Source organism: Triturus cristatus, chromosome 9 (genome assembly GCF_964204655.1).
Source record: "Triturus cristatus chromosome 9, aTriCri1.1, whole genome shotgun sequence".
In the NCBI taxonomy this organism is placed as follows: domain Eukaryota; kingdom Metazoa; phylum Chordata; class Amphibia; order Caudata; family Salamandridae; genus Triturus; species Triturus cristatus.
In genome coordinates, this window is record NC_140592.1 from 484,896,529 (window position 1) to 484,916,955 (window position 20,427).

Sequence of the window (20,427 nt, forward strand, 5' to 3'; positions counted from 1 at the left end):
GGGCTATTCCTCAGAACATTTTTCTTCTAGCCCAACATGTCCCGGGAGTCCAGAACAACATAGCCAATCTGTTAAGTCGTCAGACACAACATATTCATGAGTGGGAACTTCATCCGCAATTTCTTCAACCATTTTTCCACATGTGGGGGCAACCAGAGATTGATCTCTTCGCCACACACAAACGCCAAATGCCCGAGCTTCGCCGCCAGGTATCCACACTCATTGTCCAAAGGAAATGTGATATGGATGAATTGGTCAGGCAGATTTGCGTACGCTTTTCTGCCTCTCCCACTCATTCCACTGGTGGTGTGCAAACTGCAGCAACACTCACTGACTCTCATCCTAGTTGCTCCAACATGGGCCAGACAACCATGGTACACCACATTACTGGAACTATCCGTAATCCCGCACCAAAAACTACACCTCTCCCCACACCTCTTCCAGTGCCGTGGAGAGATCAGGCACCCAGACCAAGCACAGCTCAACCTAGAGATCTGGCTCCTAAGGTCTTAGAGTTCGGTTACCTTAACCTTCCCCCTGTCTGTATGGACATCATCAAAGAAACTAGACGTACCACCACTAGAGCCTGCTATGCAGCCAAGTAGAAACGATTTGTGATATATTGTCACAGTAACACCATCAATCCTCTAGATGTGTCTATTCAACACATCATAGGGTACCTACTGCATCTCCAAAGGAGTAACTTAGCATACACATCTATTAGGTTACATCTCGCTGCCATAGCACCCTACTTACAAAATAGGCAACACTTGTCGCTATTCAGGGTACCTGCCATCAAAGCATTTATGGAAGGCCTCAAAAGAATATTTCCTCCCAGGGTACCACCCTCACCTGTGTGGAATTTAAACCTAGTTCTCACAAGACTAATAGGCCCTCCTTTTGAGCCTCTGCACAAATGCGAGCTATAATTTCTAACATGGAAAGTCACTTTCCTAGTGGTTATTACTTCCCTTAGAAGAGTCAGTGAGCTGCAGGCACTAACTATTCAAGAACCTTTTTTACAACTTCATCATAACAAAGTGGTTCTCAGAACCAATCCAAAATTCCTCCCCAAGGTTATTTCTCCCTTCCACCTCAACCAGTCTGTGGAGTTGCCAGTATTCTTCTCGCAACCACAGTGGCAGAAAGAGCTCTTCACACTCTAGAGCACTGCTTTATTACATTGAAAGAACAAAACCTTTTTGCAAGACAAAACAATTTTTCGTTTCCTTCTCACCACCACATAAAGCCAACCCCATATAAAAATCTGGGATAGCAAGGTGGATTGCCAAATGCATACAGATTTGCTATCACAAAGCAAAACGTACATTATCAGTTCCCCCTAAAGCCCACTCTACCCAAAAGATAGGGGCTTCAATGGCATTTTTAGGAAACATTCCCTTAGATGACCTCTGCAAAGCAGCTACATGGTTTACACCGCACACATTCACAAAGCACTATTGTGTAGATGTGCAAACAAAACAGCAAGCTAGTGTGGGCCAGGCTGTACTCGAAACATTATTTCAAACTACTGCAACAGATACTGGTGGTCGCCGCTAGGAGGGGGTACTGCTATACAATCTATGCATAGTGTGTAATCTGCAGCTCATATGCCTCGAACGGAAAATGCTACTTACCAGTATGCATCTGTTCTTGGCATGTAGAGCTGCAGATCCACACATGCCCACCCACCTCCCCGGCTACCTTTATCTGTTCCAGTACTATCTTATTTAGATACAGCATACATGGGCATCTTATCTGTTTCTCACAAAACTCGAATCATTTCCCTGCTGGCGAAAAACAATCTGAAGATGGAGCCGATGCCCATGCGCATTATCATCCAAAGGAGGAGTCACCTATCTTGTGACTTCCAAAGACTTTTCCAAGACAAAAACAAGTGCAAACATCCGGGCCCAACACCAGATGGAGATCTATGCATAGTGTGTGGATCTGCATACTGGTAGGTAGCATTTTCCTTATCCACTAGTTGATTTGATTCAAAATATAATTTATCTAATGCATTTACAGCATGCTGGTCTAGCCAACACTTCCATTCGATTGAATCTTGCGGCAGTAGCTATATATTTGCAAAACAGGCAACATCTATCTTTGTTCAAAGTTCCAGTAACTAAAGCCTTTATGGAGGACCTTAAAGTAATACCACCCAGGGTACCTCCTGCACCAGTTTGGAATCTGAACATTGTGCTTACATGGCTCATGGGCCCATCTTTTGAGCCATTACACGACTGTCCGCTACAGTTTCTTTTATGGAAAGTTGCCTTTCTCATTGCGATTTCTTCATTGAGGAGAGTTGGTGAGCTACAAGCATTAACCCCAGAAGAACCCTTCTTTCAGCTTCATAAAGACAGAGTAGTTCTTTACTCCACCCCAAAATTCCTTCCCAAAGTTGTCTCTACTTTTCATATCAACCAATCAGTTGAGTTACCTGTGTTCTTTCCTGAACCTGATTCTGTAGCAGAAAGAGCTCTTCATACTCTTGATGTGAGAAGAGCGTTATTGTATTATATTGCAAGAACAAAGGATTTTCGTAAAACAAAACAACTGTTTGTTGCATTTGCTACACTTCACAAAGGCAATCTTATTTCTAAGTCTGGTATTGCAAGATTGATTGTTAAATGTATTCAAACCTGCTATGCTAAAGCTAAAGCTAAAATAACTTTATCTATACCTGCTAAAGAACATTCCACTCGTAAAATAGGAGCGACAATTACCTTTTTAGGTAGCATCCCTATAGCTGACATTTGTAAAGCAGCAACATGGTCCGCACCCCACACATTTACCAAACACTACTGTGTGGATGTGTTCGCACGTCAACAAGCCAATCTAGGGCAAGCCATGCTAAAGACGCATTTTCAAACAGCTGCAACATCTACTGGTTAGCCACCGCTTTAGGAGAATACTGATATATAGTCTATGCAAAGCCTGTGAATCTACAGCACGCATGCCTTGAATGGATTATGCTACTTACTTTACATTTCTCCTTGTGCCCTGTAGGTGTTCAAGTCCACAGCTGACGTGGAGGGCGGTCGGGCAATATTTGACAGATACTGTACTGTCCCAGACGATGGACCAGACAACTTCTTGACGCTCAGGCAGACGGTGCTGCTGCGAAAGGAAGAGCGGAAGATGTTTGTGCAGGCCAACACACACCTAAACGGTAAGACCTTAGAGACCGTTTCCCTCCTCTCAGTGTATCCAAGTATTCTTCACTGGTAAACGCAAGTTGTACCTTGTTTTTTCAACTTTACTACCTTTGTTTTTCTCCTTAAATGGAGTCCCTATAGACTTCATTTTATCTTCCCTTCATTTCCTATTTTTGCCTTGTTATAGTTTGTAAGGTTGTTTTGTACCGCAGTTCTTTTCTCCCTTTTATTTCCTTACGGGTAAAATTATTGTGCTCCTTGTGGTATACTTCCTTCCTGATCCCATCCATCCTTATTTTTTCACAATTTCCAAATCGAGTTTGATTTTTTTTTAAACGTTTTTATATAGAAGTAAAATCAAGGCAGGTTTTAAATGAATAATTTCTAAAGATTTGAGATTATACTGATTTCAAAAGTGACACTCTGGTATTAATAGCAAAAGTGATGGATATCTGGAATTCTAATATACAGCTCCATCTACAATATACACTTTTCAAATGTAATTGACTTGTAGGGAGCCAAAGTTTACCACCTTAACATTGCTAAAGACAAAAGTTAAACATTAGTAAAAGTTTCATTTTGCTTTATTACAAACTAAGATATTCAGAAAGTTTAGTTTTGCCTTAATCTAAATTATATCAATTACAATAGTTTTAACCAAAAAAAATACAGTTTGCTTGATTCTCCCTGAAAACCAAACTATGGTGTGGGGAATAATCCCCTAATTGTGTCCATATTTTACATGAGCACTGAAGAAGTGGTGATGAGGAGGAAGGAATGGAGGAAAAAACACCCACACAGGAAAGTAAACCAGCATTGGCATAGCCGATAGGTCTCGCTTTTTTGTTGCATTTGGGATGATTCATCCCAGATGCAAAAATTACGGTAGCAAAGGAGCAGATTCTAAGTATCTGCCCCTTTGTGACCTCAATTTCCAATGATGCATGTGCCCTTAAATGTGCTACTTAGGTGTAGTGCAATTTTACCACGTTTAAGCGAGAGAGCAGAAGCATTTTAGCCTGGCTAGTAGAGTTGAGATGCACAGAGTCCGAATGGCAACAAAATTGAATTCGGCAAAAATCAGGGGTTGGAGTCCAAAGGTTTGGGGAAATACCATTCCAAGGATGTCAGGTCTAACCGCTTCTTCATCTCGTGGCGCCCAATCAGCCTCTTCAGTAGCAGCTGCCGGACTACAGCAGACAGCTCCCAGCGTCCCATTCAGGGTCCTACTTGTATTTTTTACATTATCTGCATTCATCCGTATTTATTTTATTGCGCACATTCTGCAAATAAAATGATCTTAGTGCTCATACATATTTATATTGTGTTATGTGAAAAATAAGTTTCAGCATGGATTTAACTGTTAAACGACCGATTTTAGATCTTTAGGGAGACATATCTAATACAGCATTAGGACTGTACTGCAAAAACGTGCACATCTAAACATATACAAGGAAACCTTTTCCTTTTAAATCCACAATACTGTCAGTCTCTTCAGACATTGGCCATACGGTAACAATAGACAGCATAGATAGTCCCTTAAAACAAGACGTACTTTCTGTATTTTTTTAATATAAATCTAAAACATGCAGGGAAAAACACTATTTTCATCTGTATGCGGTGTAGAAAATCAACAAAAACGTAACACTGGAAGCCTTACTTAATTATAATGTGTGAACACGTGTTACATATGTGCACAAGAACGTACAATTGTGTTTCTAAAACGTAAAGCCTGTTTCACAGAATCAGACTATTTCCACAAATGGATATTGATTTACTCATGGGGGTAAGTATACCTACTTGGTCATCTTTCTACATAAGCCTCTGAAGTAGAACAGATATGTTAGCGAAAAGGGCAGCCATTCAAACTCCTTCCAACAGGAGCAATATTGAAATTTTGTGAGTATTCATAAAAGTTTGGAAGGGTGTCTATTGCTCACAGCCATGCCAAGATGGAATGTAATCGGGTTACTTGATTCATTAATGATTTGAACAAATTCATCGCTTTAGCTGAGGCATCGGCTAAAACATCTACGTGCCTCCACTTTGGGGTTCTACCCTGTAAAGATCCTGCCGATAGGCCTTTTAAGGCATGGGCAATTGCCCATGGCCCAAGGTGACTGCCAGGGAGATCCCCTCAGGAGTGTCCGGAAGCAGATTGGTGCGCATGGGAGTTGTGGTGGGTTGTGGTTTGGATGCGTGCTGCAGGCCTGCAGAAGGGTGAGGGATGCCAGGCCCTGATGGAGGTTGCTGCTTTTGACTGGTCCTTGCAGAGCAGCGGCCTGGGGTGAGAATCTTGATGGCATTGCTATGCTGAGATCAGGGAAAACAACCATTAGCAAAGCCAATAGGTTTGGCCTATGCAAGATCTATTGGCTTTGTCATTGTTACTTAGACATGTTGCCCGTCAGGGAGGGCTGCTGTCCAGCATGGACTTAAGTAAAGAAAACAATAGCTGTGGCACAACTCTACTTTTTAGCCATGCTGCTCTACTTAAATGCACTTGGAATTCAGTACTAGCATTTGCTAATCATGTGTCCCAGGGTCTCAACATTGATGCCTGTCAGAGAGTGGCTCTTGCTGGACGGCCGGTCAAAACCACTTTAAGGAGTGCACTGCAGCAAGCTGTGGGGAAGCTCGTCTGACTGAGGACGGTTCTCAGAAACTGTCTCGCTGCCAGAACTTTGAGCTCTCATAAAATGCTGCACATGAGCCCCCTGTCCCGGATTGTGGATAAGAGCCGCCCCAATTTGTACACACTTAAAATGGGGGTGAGGGTGTTGGGTGGGAAGAGTGCTGGGCCAGAATAAAGGAAAACATTGCCCAATAATGTGAAATCTTAGGTACGCATTTCTTCTGCGTATCATGCATCCAGGCACCACAGTGCACTGAATATATGTGAGCTGCAATCGGATTACGTCAGCCATCCGACAATATACAACACAGCCTATTGGTGTTTCATTTGTTATGTGATTAAACAAATAACATTATCAATGTTAATTCAATTTCAAACGCCACAATTTCTTTCTCTTTAAAAGGAAATGGAAATAAAAAAGTGACAGGTTATGGCACCACGGTCAGAGCTGCTGACCTTGGAACTGGTGAACCGGGTACGATTCTTGTTATTGGCTCAACATCCTGTGATTCTTAGAGAACCTCTTCATTTTCCTGTACCTGGAAAAAAAAAACGCAAATGAAAGTGGCCATGTGTAATGTAACTGGTGCTTATGTAAAGAGCTCCAATACCTTTGGGTTGAGCTTTCACTATATACAACTGCAAAAACAGCTAAAAGACCTGAATGAAGTTAAAAAGGACACAAAGGAAAAGAGTGGGAGACACGAGGGAGAGCGTGAGGAGGAGGTGGTGGGTTAAAACCAGCAAGGGGGTTAATTAAAAATAGTGTCTGTGGGCGTAAGGTAGTGGGTTAAATCAACTCATGCATGTCACAAAAATAAACAAGCCGCGAAAGTGGATCGCGATCAAACATCAAAGCGGCTGTGCGGCCGCGAAAGTGAAAGTAATCGCGTCAAGCGGGGCGCGTGCACATGCACTGTAGCTCTAGGCTGGCCTGGTAGCACTTTTTGGAGCCCTCTCAAAAAGTCTCGCCAGACCAGCGCATGTGCTGGGTCAGGTGAGACCTAAAAATGATGACCTCTTACAATCCTCTTCCTATACCGAAGGTCAATAATGTTAGGGGTCAAAGTCTGGAGAACCTTGAGAGGAAGGGGACTGGGAACGGAACATAGAGGGTCTACATGTAACACAAAGCAGGACGAGGTTCACCGTAGGCACCTGGGATATAAGGGTGAGTTCGGCACATCAATCTTTGAGACAAGAGCCCCAAACCTCTTTAAATAACTGCAATTCGTGTTCAGAACATGCCGTATCTTGCATGTTGAAAAGTGGGTATTAGAGTCAATTTCCGAAGATGCAGAATCACCAATTTAGCCACCCCATATGAGTTGGAAATCCATCTATTAACATGTTGGATCACTGAAGGTAGGTCACAAGTATCACAAAGAAGCACTGGCCTGGCAGATAGAGACCTGTCTATCCTTAGGCATTTTCTAATGTGGCCCCAAAACTGCAACCAGAAGGCTTTCAGTTGATCATAGTTCCATCAAATATGGACTATATAGCAATCCGGTGAGCCACATCTCCAACAATGCGAGTCCACATTAAGGATACTTGTAACCTTTCTGGGGAACGATGGCAACAGTGGAGGATCTTAAAAAAACTATACCTAAGGCGCACTTCCCATTATCCTTGATTTGAATCAGCTAAAAAGTAGGTAAATAGTCAGTGGGCGTCCTTCTCTTCTTATTTTCGGCACGGCTTCTTCGGTCCTCCTTTCTTCTTGTTGATTCTTGTCTGAGGAGTCAAGGTTCAGTTTTGCCCCTATATACTAGATTTAGTGGAGTTACAGGTAGGGACCAATGGTTCCCTTCCTTGCGTTGGGTACACCCTCTATTATGCCCGCCTCCAGTGGGAAGGGGGCATATGCCTCTCTCTTGTTGGCTGGGTTCCCCATCTTCAAGATAACGGGGACTGAGAGTTGTGCTTCATCTCGCCTTCCCCACCAGAGGGGTGGGGTTGGCAGAGGTGGGCACACCTCCCTTCCTCACTTGGTTTTCCCGCTGATTCTCCTGCCCAAAGTGGGGGTCAGAGCTGGTTGCGCGCAGTTGCTGGAAGCAGCAATTGGCTGGAGTAACTCACAAAGGCGGCAAGCTGGACCCTGCCCTTCCTGGGGGAGAAGGCTTGGCTCCTCGTCCCAGGATGTGCATTGTTCCAGACCCCCGAGAGCTGCAGACTCTCGACCCAGGGGTCCAGAAACCTGTCTGGTGGTGGCAGCTGGCGAGCAACCACTCAGTCAAAACACTAGTTGGGTCGTTTTTCAGGGGGCATCTCTAATCTGCCCTCTGCGTGCATTTTTCATTAAATCCCACATTGGCATCAATGTGGGGTAATGTGCTGAGACGTTTGATACCAAACTTCCCAGTTTTCAGTACAGCCATTCTGGTGCTGTGGCGTTCGTAATGACAAACTCCCAGCACCATATACTCTTAATGACAGTACTGCACTTACAATGTCTAAGAATTGATTTAGACACTGTAGGGATACCGGGCTAATGCACCTGTACCCTCACCACTGGTATAGTACACCTAGCTAGAGGGGGACTGACCAATACCAGGGCAGTGGGTTGTAGGCATGGCACACAGGGATGTGTGCCATGTCGACTCTTTACTTTGTTCTGCACCAAAACAAGCAGCCTACAACAGCAGTGTGTGTGTGAAGGTGCTGGGCCTCTAAGGGTGGCACAGCATATGCTGCAGCTTTTAGAGGCCTTCCTTGGCCACAGTGCCCTTGGTACCTGTGATACCATTTACAAGGGACTGATGTGGCCCAAAGTGTGTCAATTGGGTTTTGTCTTAATGCAGTTTTTAGGGAACGAACATAGGCCCTGGGTACCTGTTTGGCAAGAACCCAGGGTATACTCAGTCAAAGTACATCAGCAGTTTGACAAAAAGTGGGGGCAGCCATGCAAAAAGAGGGCACGTTCTTACAAAAGGTTGTACAAAATCTGGTCCAGAAGTTGTTCAAAACTACTCTACATCCATGAACCGATCCTCCCCATACTCCCTTGTCGTGTACATAGTGTGGAAGTAGGCCTCAGCACAAGCCAAGGGTGATGCCACCTCTTCCCCTGCCACACAAGGAGAGCAAGTGCATCTAATGCTGACAGCAAATGCGTGGTAGGTGGAGCTACCACCCTGTGGCGTACTGCCAATTTAGTTTGTTTGCTGTCGAGATTTTATTTGAAAGAGATGAAGGCTCTGGTGCAGCCCCTCCCTGAGACCAACAGGAAGATTAGGAAAGAACTGGCAGCTGAGGGGAAGATTATATCCAACGTTAATATTCGCTGTCTAATCTGTTACTTTTACACCTTCGGAAAGCAGGTCTTGCATATATATGTCTCTGTACTTTTCCAATTAGTTGCCGTCAAGGCATACAAGACGAACAGTCAGCCCTTATCTGTTTTCGATCTCTGTGCTTAAGGTGTTCATGGAGAAACTCAACAGGGTAATACCTTCAAGAACACCCCCAGCCCCAACGTAGAGCTTTAGTGTAGTTCTTGCAAGGCTTTAGGATCTTCAAACCCCCTTAATGTCTTTGCAACCTACAGATTCTTTCATGGAAGTTAGTTTTTCTAGTTGCCACAACCTTGCTGATGTGCATCGAGAACTCCGCGCTCCCCATTCAATAACCTGGCCCCTCAATCTACATAGCCTTCACTGACATTCCCCACATCATCCACCCTGTTCTAATAGACTACACATAGTTGCTGTTGGAAGAAAAACGGCAGCAGTCAATTATTATATATTTAAATAATCCTTGTTGCATTAAAAATCACAACAGATCAAACGGAAACATCAAATACATCAACACACTGTAACTTGAATGAGAAGACCTCTGTGCAGGTTCGAGGCTTAATCCCATTACTGATTGTCCTTTAACGCGGCGGGTGGCTCTCAGGCTGGGCTGCAGGAGCTGTGACCTGCATCGTCGTCACCCACTTCCTTCCCAGGGGCCTGACCATTCGGCATCTCAAGGCCCTCTAAGTCACCAGACACCTGCTTCTACCCTGCTCTGGGATAACTTGTTTCTGCTGTTCAGTTTATTTAAACTCTGCCACACTGCTTGGTGGTTGAGACCCGTAAGCAGCTCCCCAGTACTCTGTTTCATGTCCTATGTGCAGTCCAGGTCTCCTGAAAAACTTAGCAAAAACATCCATCCGTACTCCCAACAGGTAGACTGTGTCTTTGATGTAATACCCTGGGACCCATAGATTGATCAAGCCATGCCTGACCAACTCCCAGCCCCTGGTCTTGCAGAACTTGTTGCTGCAGTTGGACCTGGGTATGATTTCAGACCAGATTATGATGGCAGGCCCCATGGGTTGCGCTATGGCTGACATAGCTCTTGTATGCATTTGATTCCCACCTGCCAAGCCTCATTATGGCTTCCTTCTGCAGCCCATGTTGTGCTACTGTAGTAACTGCCCCAGTTTAAACAAATGTGTCCCAAACTGCATTGGTTGCAGCCCCCTTCTCTCGATCACTGTGCATTAACAAAGTGAACTGTTACTTGTTCATGAAGGTCCCATCTTCTTTTTTTTTGGTAATCTGTTTTTTTTTTTTTTTTTTTTTTTTTTTGGTAAAAGAATACATGTTTCGGCAGCATACATTACACACACAAGTTCATGACCATATGCAGATTGTTAATCCGTGCCTGACCTGCAGTCAATTTAATATAACCTGCATTCGAGTTATGTGCCAACCATCACCCGCCCAGGAGCCGGCTGCATTTTCCTTATCAGTTCTGGTTTTGTCTCTTAAAGAGGGGCAGTAGCCACCGTATACCAGCCACTTAGCCGTACATGCAAACTTATGTCGCCCACACAACTGAGGCATTGAGAACAGATGAGTTACTTATAATTCAAAAGAAGAACTCATAACAGTGGCAGCGTGAACAGTTGTACACATAGATTGCTCCCCCCCCTTCCTACCCCGGACTCCCCCCTCACCCCCGGGATCACCCCCCAACTCCACGGTTGCAACCATCCCCATGTGTTTGCAGACGCCCCGTCTTTAGGCCAGAGGCAGTAGGGGCTATGCTATCCCGTCAGCGAGGCAGCCTGCACTACGCCGTCACTCGCGCAGGCATTTCCAACCACCCCCATGCGGGCCGTGTGACCCTCCCCGTCCAAGCGCCGGAGCTCAGCAAGTAACTGCTCCCAGCGGTCCGCCATAAGTTCCTTCCGCAGCCCCAGAGTTTCCTCCCTGCGGATGGCAGTCCCCTCCGCCCTAGCCCATGCCTGGAATGAGGAGCTCCATGCCCTCCTGTGTGGTGGGTCATGTGCCTTCCATCTCCTAGTGATGAGGCGTTTTGCTACTACGAGCCCCAGGTCCAGAAATCGGGACGTTACCTTGTCTTTGGGCCATCTTTTAAATTTGTGCAAAATGTGTTCGGGCAAGTCTAATGGGATGTTACGACCCACACTTCCCTGTAACAGCCCACTGACCCCTCTCCAATAGGTGCTCAACCCAGGGCAGCTCCACAGCATGTGCAAAAACCCCGCCCCCAGCTCGCTGCACATAGGGCAGAGTGCGTCATTGCGGTGAAAGTGCCTGTTAATCAACTCAGGTGTGAGGTAGGCCCTGTGTACTATGAACAGCTGGATTTGGCGGAACCGCATGTTTCTGGGGATACGCACTGGGCCTTTAAGGACCCTCTCCCACTCCTTGTCTGCTAAAGGCCTCCCCAGATCCAGCTCCCATTTGCCGCGAAGCGGGCCCAGACTAACCGCCGTGTGCTCCCGTAATGAAGCCGCGAACCAACGGACCAGATGTCCGCCCCTCCCCATGACGTGCAGGTATTGCATGGTTAGGTGCTGACTAGGCTCCGTAGTCATGTTCCCCCATTTGGCAGTCAATCTCGCCAGTAGTGAGCGGTGCGTAAGGAGCCCGTCCTCCGACACTAAGGTCTCATACGGTATAAGCTCACTGTCTCTGTATAGGTCCCCCAGCGTGTGCACGTCTGCTTCCCACCAGCCCGTCAGTACCGGGCCGCAAGCACCCCTCCACCTCCGGGGGAACCCTCCAGAGGTATTGCCGGCGCGTATGGAACAGCGCGAGTGAGGTACAAAGCCCTCCAAAAGCACCTATGTGCCACAGCCAGAAGGAGCGGCAGCGGGCTCGTAACCGTAGCGAGTCCGGTCACACGTTCCAGCGAGTAAGGTGCCACTGCCGTGGCTGTATCGTCCCTGCCTCTATCAGCCATCCAGCGGGCGACCCATTGTAGCTGAGCGGCCAGGTAGAAGTGTTCAAAACAAGGAGCCGCCAGACCACCCCTGTCCGTCGGCAGGAATAGTTTTGCGAGCGCCAACCTGTGTCTGGCAGTGCCCCAAACAAAATCCCGCAGCATCCTATTGAGCCTACCAAAAAAGGCGGGGGGGACATACGTCGGTAAATTAACAAAGTAGTACAGGAGGCGGGGAAGCATGACCATTTTGGCGAGTGCCACCCTGCCGGTGGTCGTCAGTGGGAGTGTGCTCCAAAAGTTCACCTGCGACCTGAGCGCCGTGACCGCCCTTCCCAGGTTGCCATTGAATAAGTCAGTCGGGCAGCGGTATATTTGTATCCCCAGATATCGAAAGGTGCCTTCCTTCCATTGAACCGGCGTTCCATTCAGGTGATAACCCAGGTCCTCAGTCCCTGCGCTAAAAGCATACAGACAAGATTTATGAAGGTCCCATCTTCTTGTATGAAAAAGGATGGCCCACCTGGAGGGATTGCTTCTAAGAATGACTTTGTTGGACATACCGGGCAGCATTCGGCTGCTTCTATGCACACCAAGCAGAGGCATGTGTCCATCCCTTCCATTGTCTGTTTTGGACCTTCTCAGCTTGATGACCATGTGCTTCTTCTACATGTGCATGTTCAGCCTCCTCAAATAAGTGTCTCCTGCCCTACTTGTGAATGAAGAGACAACCTCACTCACAAGCATAGCAACAAAGAAGGCCAGTCCGTAGGCTGCCATGAACATCGCATCTTTATATTGAGTTGCATATTAGTGACAGTACTGTCAGCATGTCTGCCAGAATCTGAAAGACTAGGTAATTTGGTGTCCTTGGGTGTGCCCTGCATGCACCCACATCCCCCCCTTAGCCGACCTACCATAGTGGTTGCAAGTGGGGTCTGCACCGGTCTTGAGCTTGGTGAAATCTGTCCCAGGTGTTCCAGCACCTCCGACTTCCTCCTCCTGCTGCTAAATGCCCAGTGTATGAATCTCTCTATCACCAGTTGTGCCTATACTTCATTCCTCAGGATTTGAAGCCTGTGTAAACTCTGAATCTCACCAAGTACTTAACAGTACTTTGCGGGTTTTTTGGGTGGTAGTGTTTTATTCATCCGCCCTTTTTAGTCCGGTCTGTCAGCCCCTGTCCTTGGGGGCGAGGGGAGGTGTCTTGGGCAGGGGAGTAACCACATGATCTGTCGGCTTACCTCCAGGGTCAGCTTTCTGAATGTCTCCATCTGCTATTGAGGTCACACCTCCTGATGCATACCTTGTCCTGATCTCCATGTCTGCAAGCTGGCAGAGCAATGCCATCACATAGGTCAGTCTGCTATGCTGTTGTTAATGAGTTGTAACAGACCACATGGTCGTGATCTTGTTACGCAGCTAGCCCTCTCGTGTGAAGGGCCACAAAGATGGGGAGCGGCTATAGAATTGTGATATTTTCTGTCCGACCATGGGCTTTCATTCGTTTGGCCAATCCATTGCGCTCCATACTTTCCCCAACATTGCTCAAAAATCGACACTACCTGCTAGATCTGTGAACAGCTATGTCTGTCTGGATAAGACCCATGTTTGGTCCAAGATCAGTACTCCATTAAAGTCTGATAAGTATTACCAGCTCATGCTGCACTTCCACTATGAGCCTAATGTGGTGGTGATATTTTGTTCCTTTTGCTGTTAGCTTGTCCAGGTGCTTGGCGAATGCCCTGCCCATTGGGCTGGCACTCCATTATACCCAACAGCTACTAAACCTTATGCATAGTCATCTTTGCCCTGTTGATTTCCTTAATGACTGCTCCGCACACATCCTTGTGTTTGTCCTGAGGGTAGTCTCCAGACCCGTAGCTTAGAGTCTATCTCTATCTCTAAGAACGTTAGCTTGGTAGTTAGACCCAGTCTTGCCCTGTGCCGTTGATACCCCCAAATCTTCGTCCAGCTCCATGAATGCGTCCTGAAACGACCCACATTGCCTGGTGCCCAGGCACCCTACAAAGAAGTCGTCATCCAGATAGTGATTTTGTTCCCAATCTGGGTCTTCATGTGCACCGCCCATTCGAGGAACATACTGAACATCTCAAAGTTGGTGCATGAGATCGCACATCCCATGGACAGTCACTTGTAGATCAGACCCTTGAGGTGGAAACTCAACAGGTTGAAACTGTACAGATGTTGTGGCTGTTGTCGAAATGCCGATCAGTGTCCCCTTTTTGGATCAATGTGTTTTTTCCTCGCCTCTCTTACCAGATCAGTGGCATCATTAAGGGTGGCATATGGCACTGTGCAGTGCTCTAGGTTGATTTCCATATTCAAATATCAAAGAGAGAGAGAGGACTAGAAAGCTAGTCCGTATCCCCAGGGTTAGTATATGTAATCAAAAGAGGACTAGCCTATTTAGTGTGCGATACAGGACTCAGGAATGTATGGGAAAGGAAGACAGGGAAACTGTTAGGTTTCCTTATGAAGCCCTCGTGCACCAACCTAGTTGGTGGCATGTTTCATCATCGGGCCCACCCAGTAACACCGAATGTGTCCCGGGTGTGCTTCAACGCTTGTATTACAGCGGAGCCGGTATTTTACTGAGTGTGCAACAGCCGAAGGCCCCGCTCTCACCTACACCACCCCCAAGGCATGGAATACCTTCCCACACTACATGAGGGCCTCCTTCACGTCCTGAGTTACACAAGAGGCTAAAGACCTGGCTTTCCAAATAAACCCTCCAAGGAGCCAGCTGCCGTTTCACGTGCAAAGTGCCTTGATACCCTCACGGATGATTTGCTCACTATACAAATACATATAACATAAGCCTTAATTGACCCAGTCCCTTTTTTGGGGGGGGGGGTTAAGGGGGCACCACTCCCAGTTGCGATATCTTGATTTCTGACATTGGGGACTCTTGAAATGAGCCTGCTATCCTCCCTAACCTCAATTCTTTGGCAATTTGGTATTTCACTACCCCAGGGTGTTTTGCCACTGACCTATGGTTCTTTCTTGTCCAGGTCTCCGTTCACCCTCCATAAGTTATTAGAAAGCCCTCCACGAAGCCTGACATTAACTCCTGTGCCTCCTGCACCTAGTGATAGCTATTTAAGCATCCTCCTTCAGTATGGGTGTCAGTCCAGTTGTGGTGGGGCCCCTCATTTTTCCTATGTCAGTGCCCCAACCTGTGCCACTTCTGGTTCCAACTGGCCGTTAGCCCTACCTGGTTGGGCCCTCCCCCACCTTCACTGCTTCTCGTCTTTGTCTCTTCACATTTACCTCTTGGTTTCCACAGTTGCTTACTGGGTGACCCTCATCCACGCACGCTACACTCGTACCAGAACCTATATGCTGCTCTCCATTAGCATTCACCTTTTTTGAATTTTCAGCATATGTCTGCCTCTACTTTGGGACCCTTGAAGCTCTACTGTCCCTTGACCTTGGCCTTCCATTATTTTCTTTCTTGTCTACCCTTAGTGATCGGTTGGCAAAAAGACTGTTCGCTCCAGTTCACTCCATCCCCACCCACCACCATCTTGCTTGTGTACCTCGCTAGGTCTTTGTTATCCTGCTCCATGTTTGGCCAGGCATGCATCTTTTCTCTAAACCCTTGGTCATATCGCAACCATGCCTCCCCTTGAAACAACAGTGTGTTTTGTGTATCTGTGACTCCTATAGCTAGAGTGTGGCTGCTTTATGTGCATATTTTTCTATGATGATGCATGGTGTTACCCTGAATGCCTCCAGCCAATTCCCAATGCTCCTCTCCTTTCTGACCCTGTGCTTTTCTTCCTTATCGTGATCCTCCTGAACAAACAAATCAGAACCCGCTTGGTCTACTCCTATCAGTGAGAAGATGTGTAATATACTCCCTAGGCTTATGCTCTCTTTAACCAATGTTATACTGTTCTCACTAGAAAAGTAGAAAAGGTAGGACTGCGTATTAGAACAGGACTTCAGAAAGCTGGTACTAAGTCCATCTACACCATCAGAAACTGTTGTCCGAATTCCTGACTAGCTCACAGTGCCTCACCCCTAACCTTCCTGGAGTAGCACGTGATTTTGGCAACCTCGAACATGACACTCATCCCCAAGGTAATCGTGGAAACAGTTCATACCCCTTTAATTGTTCACTTATGTATGCCCATGGTAGACAAAAGGAAAGATATGAATAGAGTCTTCTAAAGATTTATTGAAACAATCGTAATCTTGCACACAAAGAATGAGCTGCAATTATTAGGCAGATAAAACAAAGCAATGTAACCAGCATTATGAACATAGTGAAGAGAGTAAACAGTCCAGCCATTGCAGTCTGATTCCAATATATAGGTTTACCTTTCACTACCCCTACTCTGAGAGCATAGCAGGCGTATCCTCTGCCCGATCTCTTAGGTTAGCCTGAGTCCCCATACCTGGATGACTGGACAAAGGAATCGGCCTCATGTGGAATTGGCAATCCCTCTTCGCAAGATGGAAAGTCTTCGTAAGCAGAGCTGCATGTCAAACACAGCATTCGTTCCTGGACCGTCGTGGCTGGAGTGCCCCTCTGACCCATAAAGGAGGATCAGTTCACTGTTTATATAATAAACCACTGTGTTGGAGGTACAGCTCTAATGCAATGATGCGTCTAGATGTTAGAAACTGCCTCCAAAAGGGCAATGCAAGCACTAGGATATCTTGTTCTTGTTTGTAATCTTGAAGGAAGTGTACAGATAATGTTGCAGAAAAGGCTTTATAAAAACAAGCAGCATGTACAGCAACTACTCAGAAAAATATATTGCAAAAAACCCATGTAAAATTGATGCAGTTAAACAAAGTCTGCTAAAATGTGTAAAATATAAAACTAAAATGAAGAACCAAAATAGGCCCAAGAAGGCCTCACTACACTCTCCCATTGACCATGAAAAGACTAAGCTTCTACATTGCTTATATCTCAAATCTAGAAGATCTAAAAATGTGCTAAAAAATAATAAACTTTAAAAATAATTTACATAAACAAGGGCCGAATTACAAATCAAAGGAGGCTGCCGAGATGTTATCCATGTTCTCTGTGTTAAAGGAATCCAAGATGGACTCCGCATCCACAGACAATGTTTCCACAATGGCCTTGTTGATTTGTTCCAAAGAACAAACATGATCAGCATCCTCAGCCAATGCTGGAAGGCATGTCATTAGAAGAGCCAGGATCCAAAATCTGTGGAGCCGAACCATCCAGATCCAAGGAGACAAGTGGTTCATAGAAAGCATCCTGGAACAATGGCAGTCTCCTGGGACAAGTCTGAAAATGGGTCCTCATCGCCCGCGCCAGCATATCTATGTCCATAGATGGTACCTGTTGCATTGCAAGGCAGATGTCGAGTACACGCTCGAAAGGGCACCACAGACAGTGAAAAACAGGCTGCATGCAGGTAAACCACACAGGTCCAAAGGATAGCAACCAGTCATCATTCAGTTCCTGAAACAAAGACACTCCAAAAGCCTGTACCATGTGTTCATGAAACAGTTGGACGCAAGGTAGATCCATCATCATTTGGCCTCGAAATGGAACATCCATTGCGGAGCAGCAAAAATAGGATCAAAATACCGCAAATGAGAAATAACACAGGTGGTTTGCCTACAAAAACACGTGAAAACATAGAATGTATAAAGGACGGTACCATTCCAAAAATAGAGTGAAACGTGCTAACGGAGCCAGACCCAACCAATTTAAAAAAGTGTACCACAACCGTGGTGTGGGAGCATTAAATAAGCATTGCACAAGTTAACTAAAATGCTGTGACAGGTTTGTGATTCGTGGAGACCGCGAGCACCGGCATCGCAATTTTGCAGCTGTCCCTAGATCTCCTAGCACGCCAGTACTTTCCACCCGGCCCCTGGAGGGGCGGAGATGCCATTGAAAGCGGTCCCGCAGCGCGGGATACCGCAAGCACCAGCATCGCAATTTTGCGGCTGTCCCTGGATCCCTTAGCACGCCAGCACTTTCCTCCTGGCCCCTGGAGGGGCGGAGACACCATTAAAAAGAACGCGGTCCCGCAGCGCGGGATGCGCTTGGGGCGTGCCCGGGCCCGGCCCGGGCCAAGACGGACCTGTCTTAGCCCGTCCTAGTCCAACAGAGGCTGGGCTGGGCCACGCTATTAACATCCGGCCCTAACAACACTCCAGAAGGTACTGTGACATCCTATTGTGGTACTGACTCTTACATTGTTTATACTGCTCCTATTGATATACTGATACACTAGGGTCAAGGTCACATATGATGAATAGAACAAAATCTGGAAATGGGCAAAGTGTAGTTGGAACACTGGATGCCTTTCTGTTGAGGGCTGAGTCGGCCCTCATCCACGAAATTGAGTTGACAGAACGCACACTGACCTTGGACCCCCAAAATTTTAAACAGATTGCCCCTGCTACTCCTGTTGCCCTTGTCACTTCTGCGTCACAATCTAACCTGGAAATGGGTCCCTCACGAATTGTTACCATACAGTCACCGGGTTCTGAAAATATTGACGATTCGGCTGAAATTTTAAAAACTGACACTCCACTGAGGCCGTGCGTTGTTAGACAAGGTCAAACAGAAAAAATTAATTGTGGAAACAGTATAGCTGCCATTCCATCTAGAAACTGCTATAACAGCCTACAGTACCCCCAGTATTCGAACATTGAGTATGTAGGAACTACGGGGTTGGACCCAAAAATGTATATGGATGATGCAATTGTCAATGATGATAACATCATAGAGGCACCTAGGGATCTGAACCTTAATGATTCTGATAGTATTTATGAGGTTCCCAGAGCTCAGAATTTTAATACACAGCCTTTTAGGTTTACATCCTGGAATATTGCTGCTACTGCTTCAAAACTAACAGACGAGGCTTGGTTGCAATATGTTGAGACATCTTACATTATCTGTCTTCAGGAAACTTGGAGCCGGGTCGATGTCACTATCGATGGATATTGCTCATTAAATACTCCTGCAAATCCATCCGCTGCAGGGAGAGCTAAGGGAGGTTTAGTGACTTTTATTTCGCTTAAGTATGACTCGATAAAGATCGAGAATATAATAAATTCTCATTGGTACCATCTTATCTTGATTTTTAATTTAACTGATATTATAATTTTATCAATTAATTGGTACTATAATATTTTCGATCCAAATAATACTGAGGTCATTAATCTACTTGGAGGAGATTGATAATGTGGCTGCGAAATTTCAACCCCTGTGTATAATTTGGGCAGGGGATTTTAACTGTATCATTTGCCAATATAGCTCACACAGAGTATGTGGTGTAGTTGACATGGAAAACGAACCTGTGCCGCATTTCAAGCATACACCACAGGACGATGCATTGAACACCATTATTCTGGTAAACTACCTTTTGTATGTTGAACTCTTTGGATAGTAATCCTTCTGTCCAGCTTCCAACCTATCAGGGGGGAGGTAGTGTGAGTACAATTGACTTTATGCTAATTTCTAGCAAATTCACCGGGCTTGTAGATAGTTTCGCCATTGAACCACATCCCGTCAGTGACCATAATCCCCTTATTCTTTCTGTGTATGTCAGAGCACAGAAAGGTAGGGGGGATGAGCACACGTTAAAGTATAACCGCAACCAAGGGGTAAGGCTGAAATGGAGTTTAATAGACTCAAAGCAATTTGAGGAGGCCATTATTAAAGAAAATCAAAGTAAATTTATGACCTACCTAACTTTTGATGAGGGGGGAAATGGGGTTTGAAGAACCCCTCATCGCCCTGCTACGCAGGTTACATGAATCCACCACCGTAGCTGTTTGCTTTGGCCTAGGAGGGGAGAAGACTCAACCCATTGCCTCTACGGAGGGGGTCCGTCAGGGTTGTATCCTGGCCCCCTTTTTATTTCTTGTATATACCAATGGTCTTGAATCATTCCCGATTAAACAGCAACTGGATTTTCCAAGAATAGATGGTAAATTGGTCCCCCTGTTATCATATGCCAATGATACAGTTTTAATTACTCACACGGCTAGCAGTTTACAAAAAGCCCTGACTGCTTTCACTGACCTCATGCTAGCATTGGATCTTAAACTAAATTTTAGTAAATCCTTTGTTATGGTCTGTGGTCCAAAAAAAACCACAAAAAAAAACTAAAATTCTCTGTGAAAGGAAAGACTATCGAAGTGCCTAATTTTACTTATTTAGGTAACATTTTTAATAATAAACTGAAGTGGGATGACCTGGTTTTGACAGGGGCCCAACAGACCAGTAGAATTATAGAGGGGCTGTTTCGTTTCCCTTGTAAATTAGGACACAAGCCGGTAGCTGAAATGATAACTCTATACAAGTCAAAATGTTTATCAGTGGCTACCTATGGTGCCGGAGTATGGGGTTACCATAAGAGTTACCAGATTCAGGTTTTAGAAAATACATTTTTAAAAAGATTATTAATGATC

General features: G+C 45.7%; 1 protein-coding gene across 4 annotated transcripts in view; it reads left to right on the forward strand.

Moving 5' to 3' along the window:
* DPP3 (dipeptidyl peptidase 3) overlaps positions 1 to 20,427 on the forward strand; it is a 533,904-nt gene that overhangs the window by 435,525 nt on the left and 77,952 nt on the right. For all 4 annotated transcript variants that reach the window (XM_085625440.1, XM_085625443.1, XM_085625441.1 and 1 more), the window contains one exon: positions 3,016 to 3,178. In XM_085625440.1, coding sequence (XP_085481566.1) covers positions 3,016 to 3,178 — 163 coding nt within the window. The remainder of the gene's footprint in view (positions 1 to 3,015; positions 3,179 to 20,427) is intronic.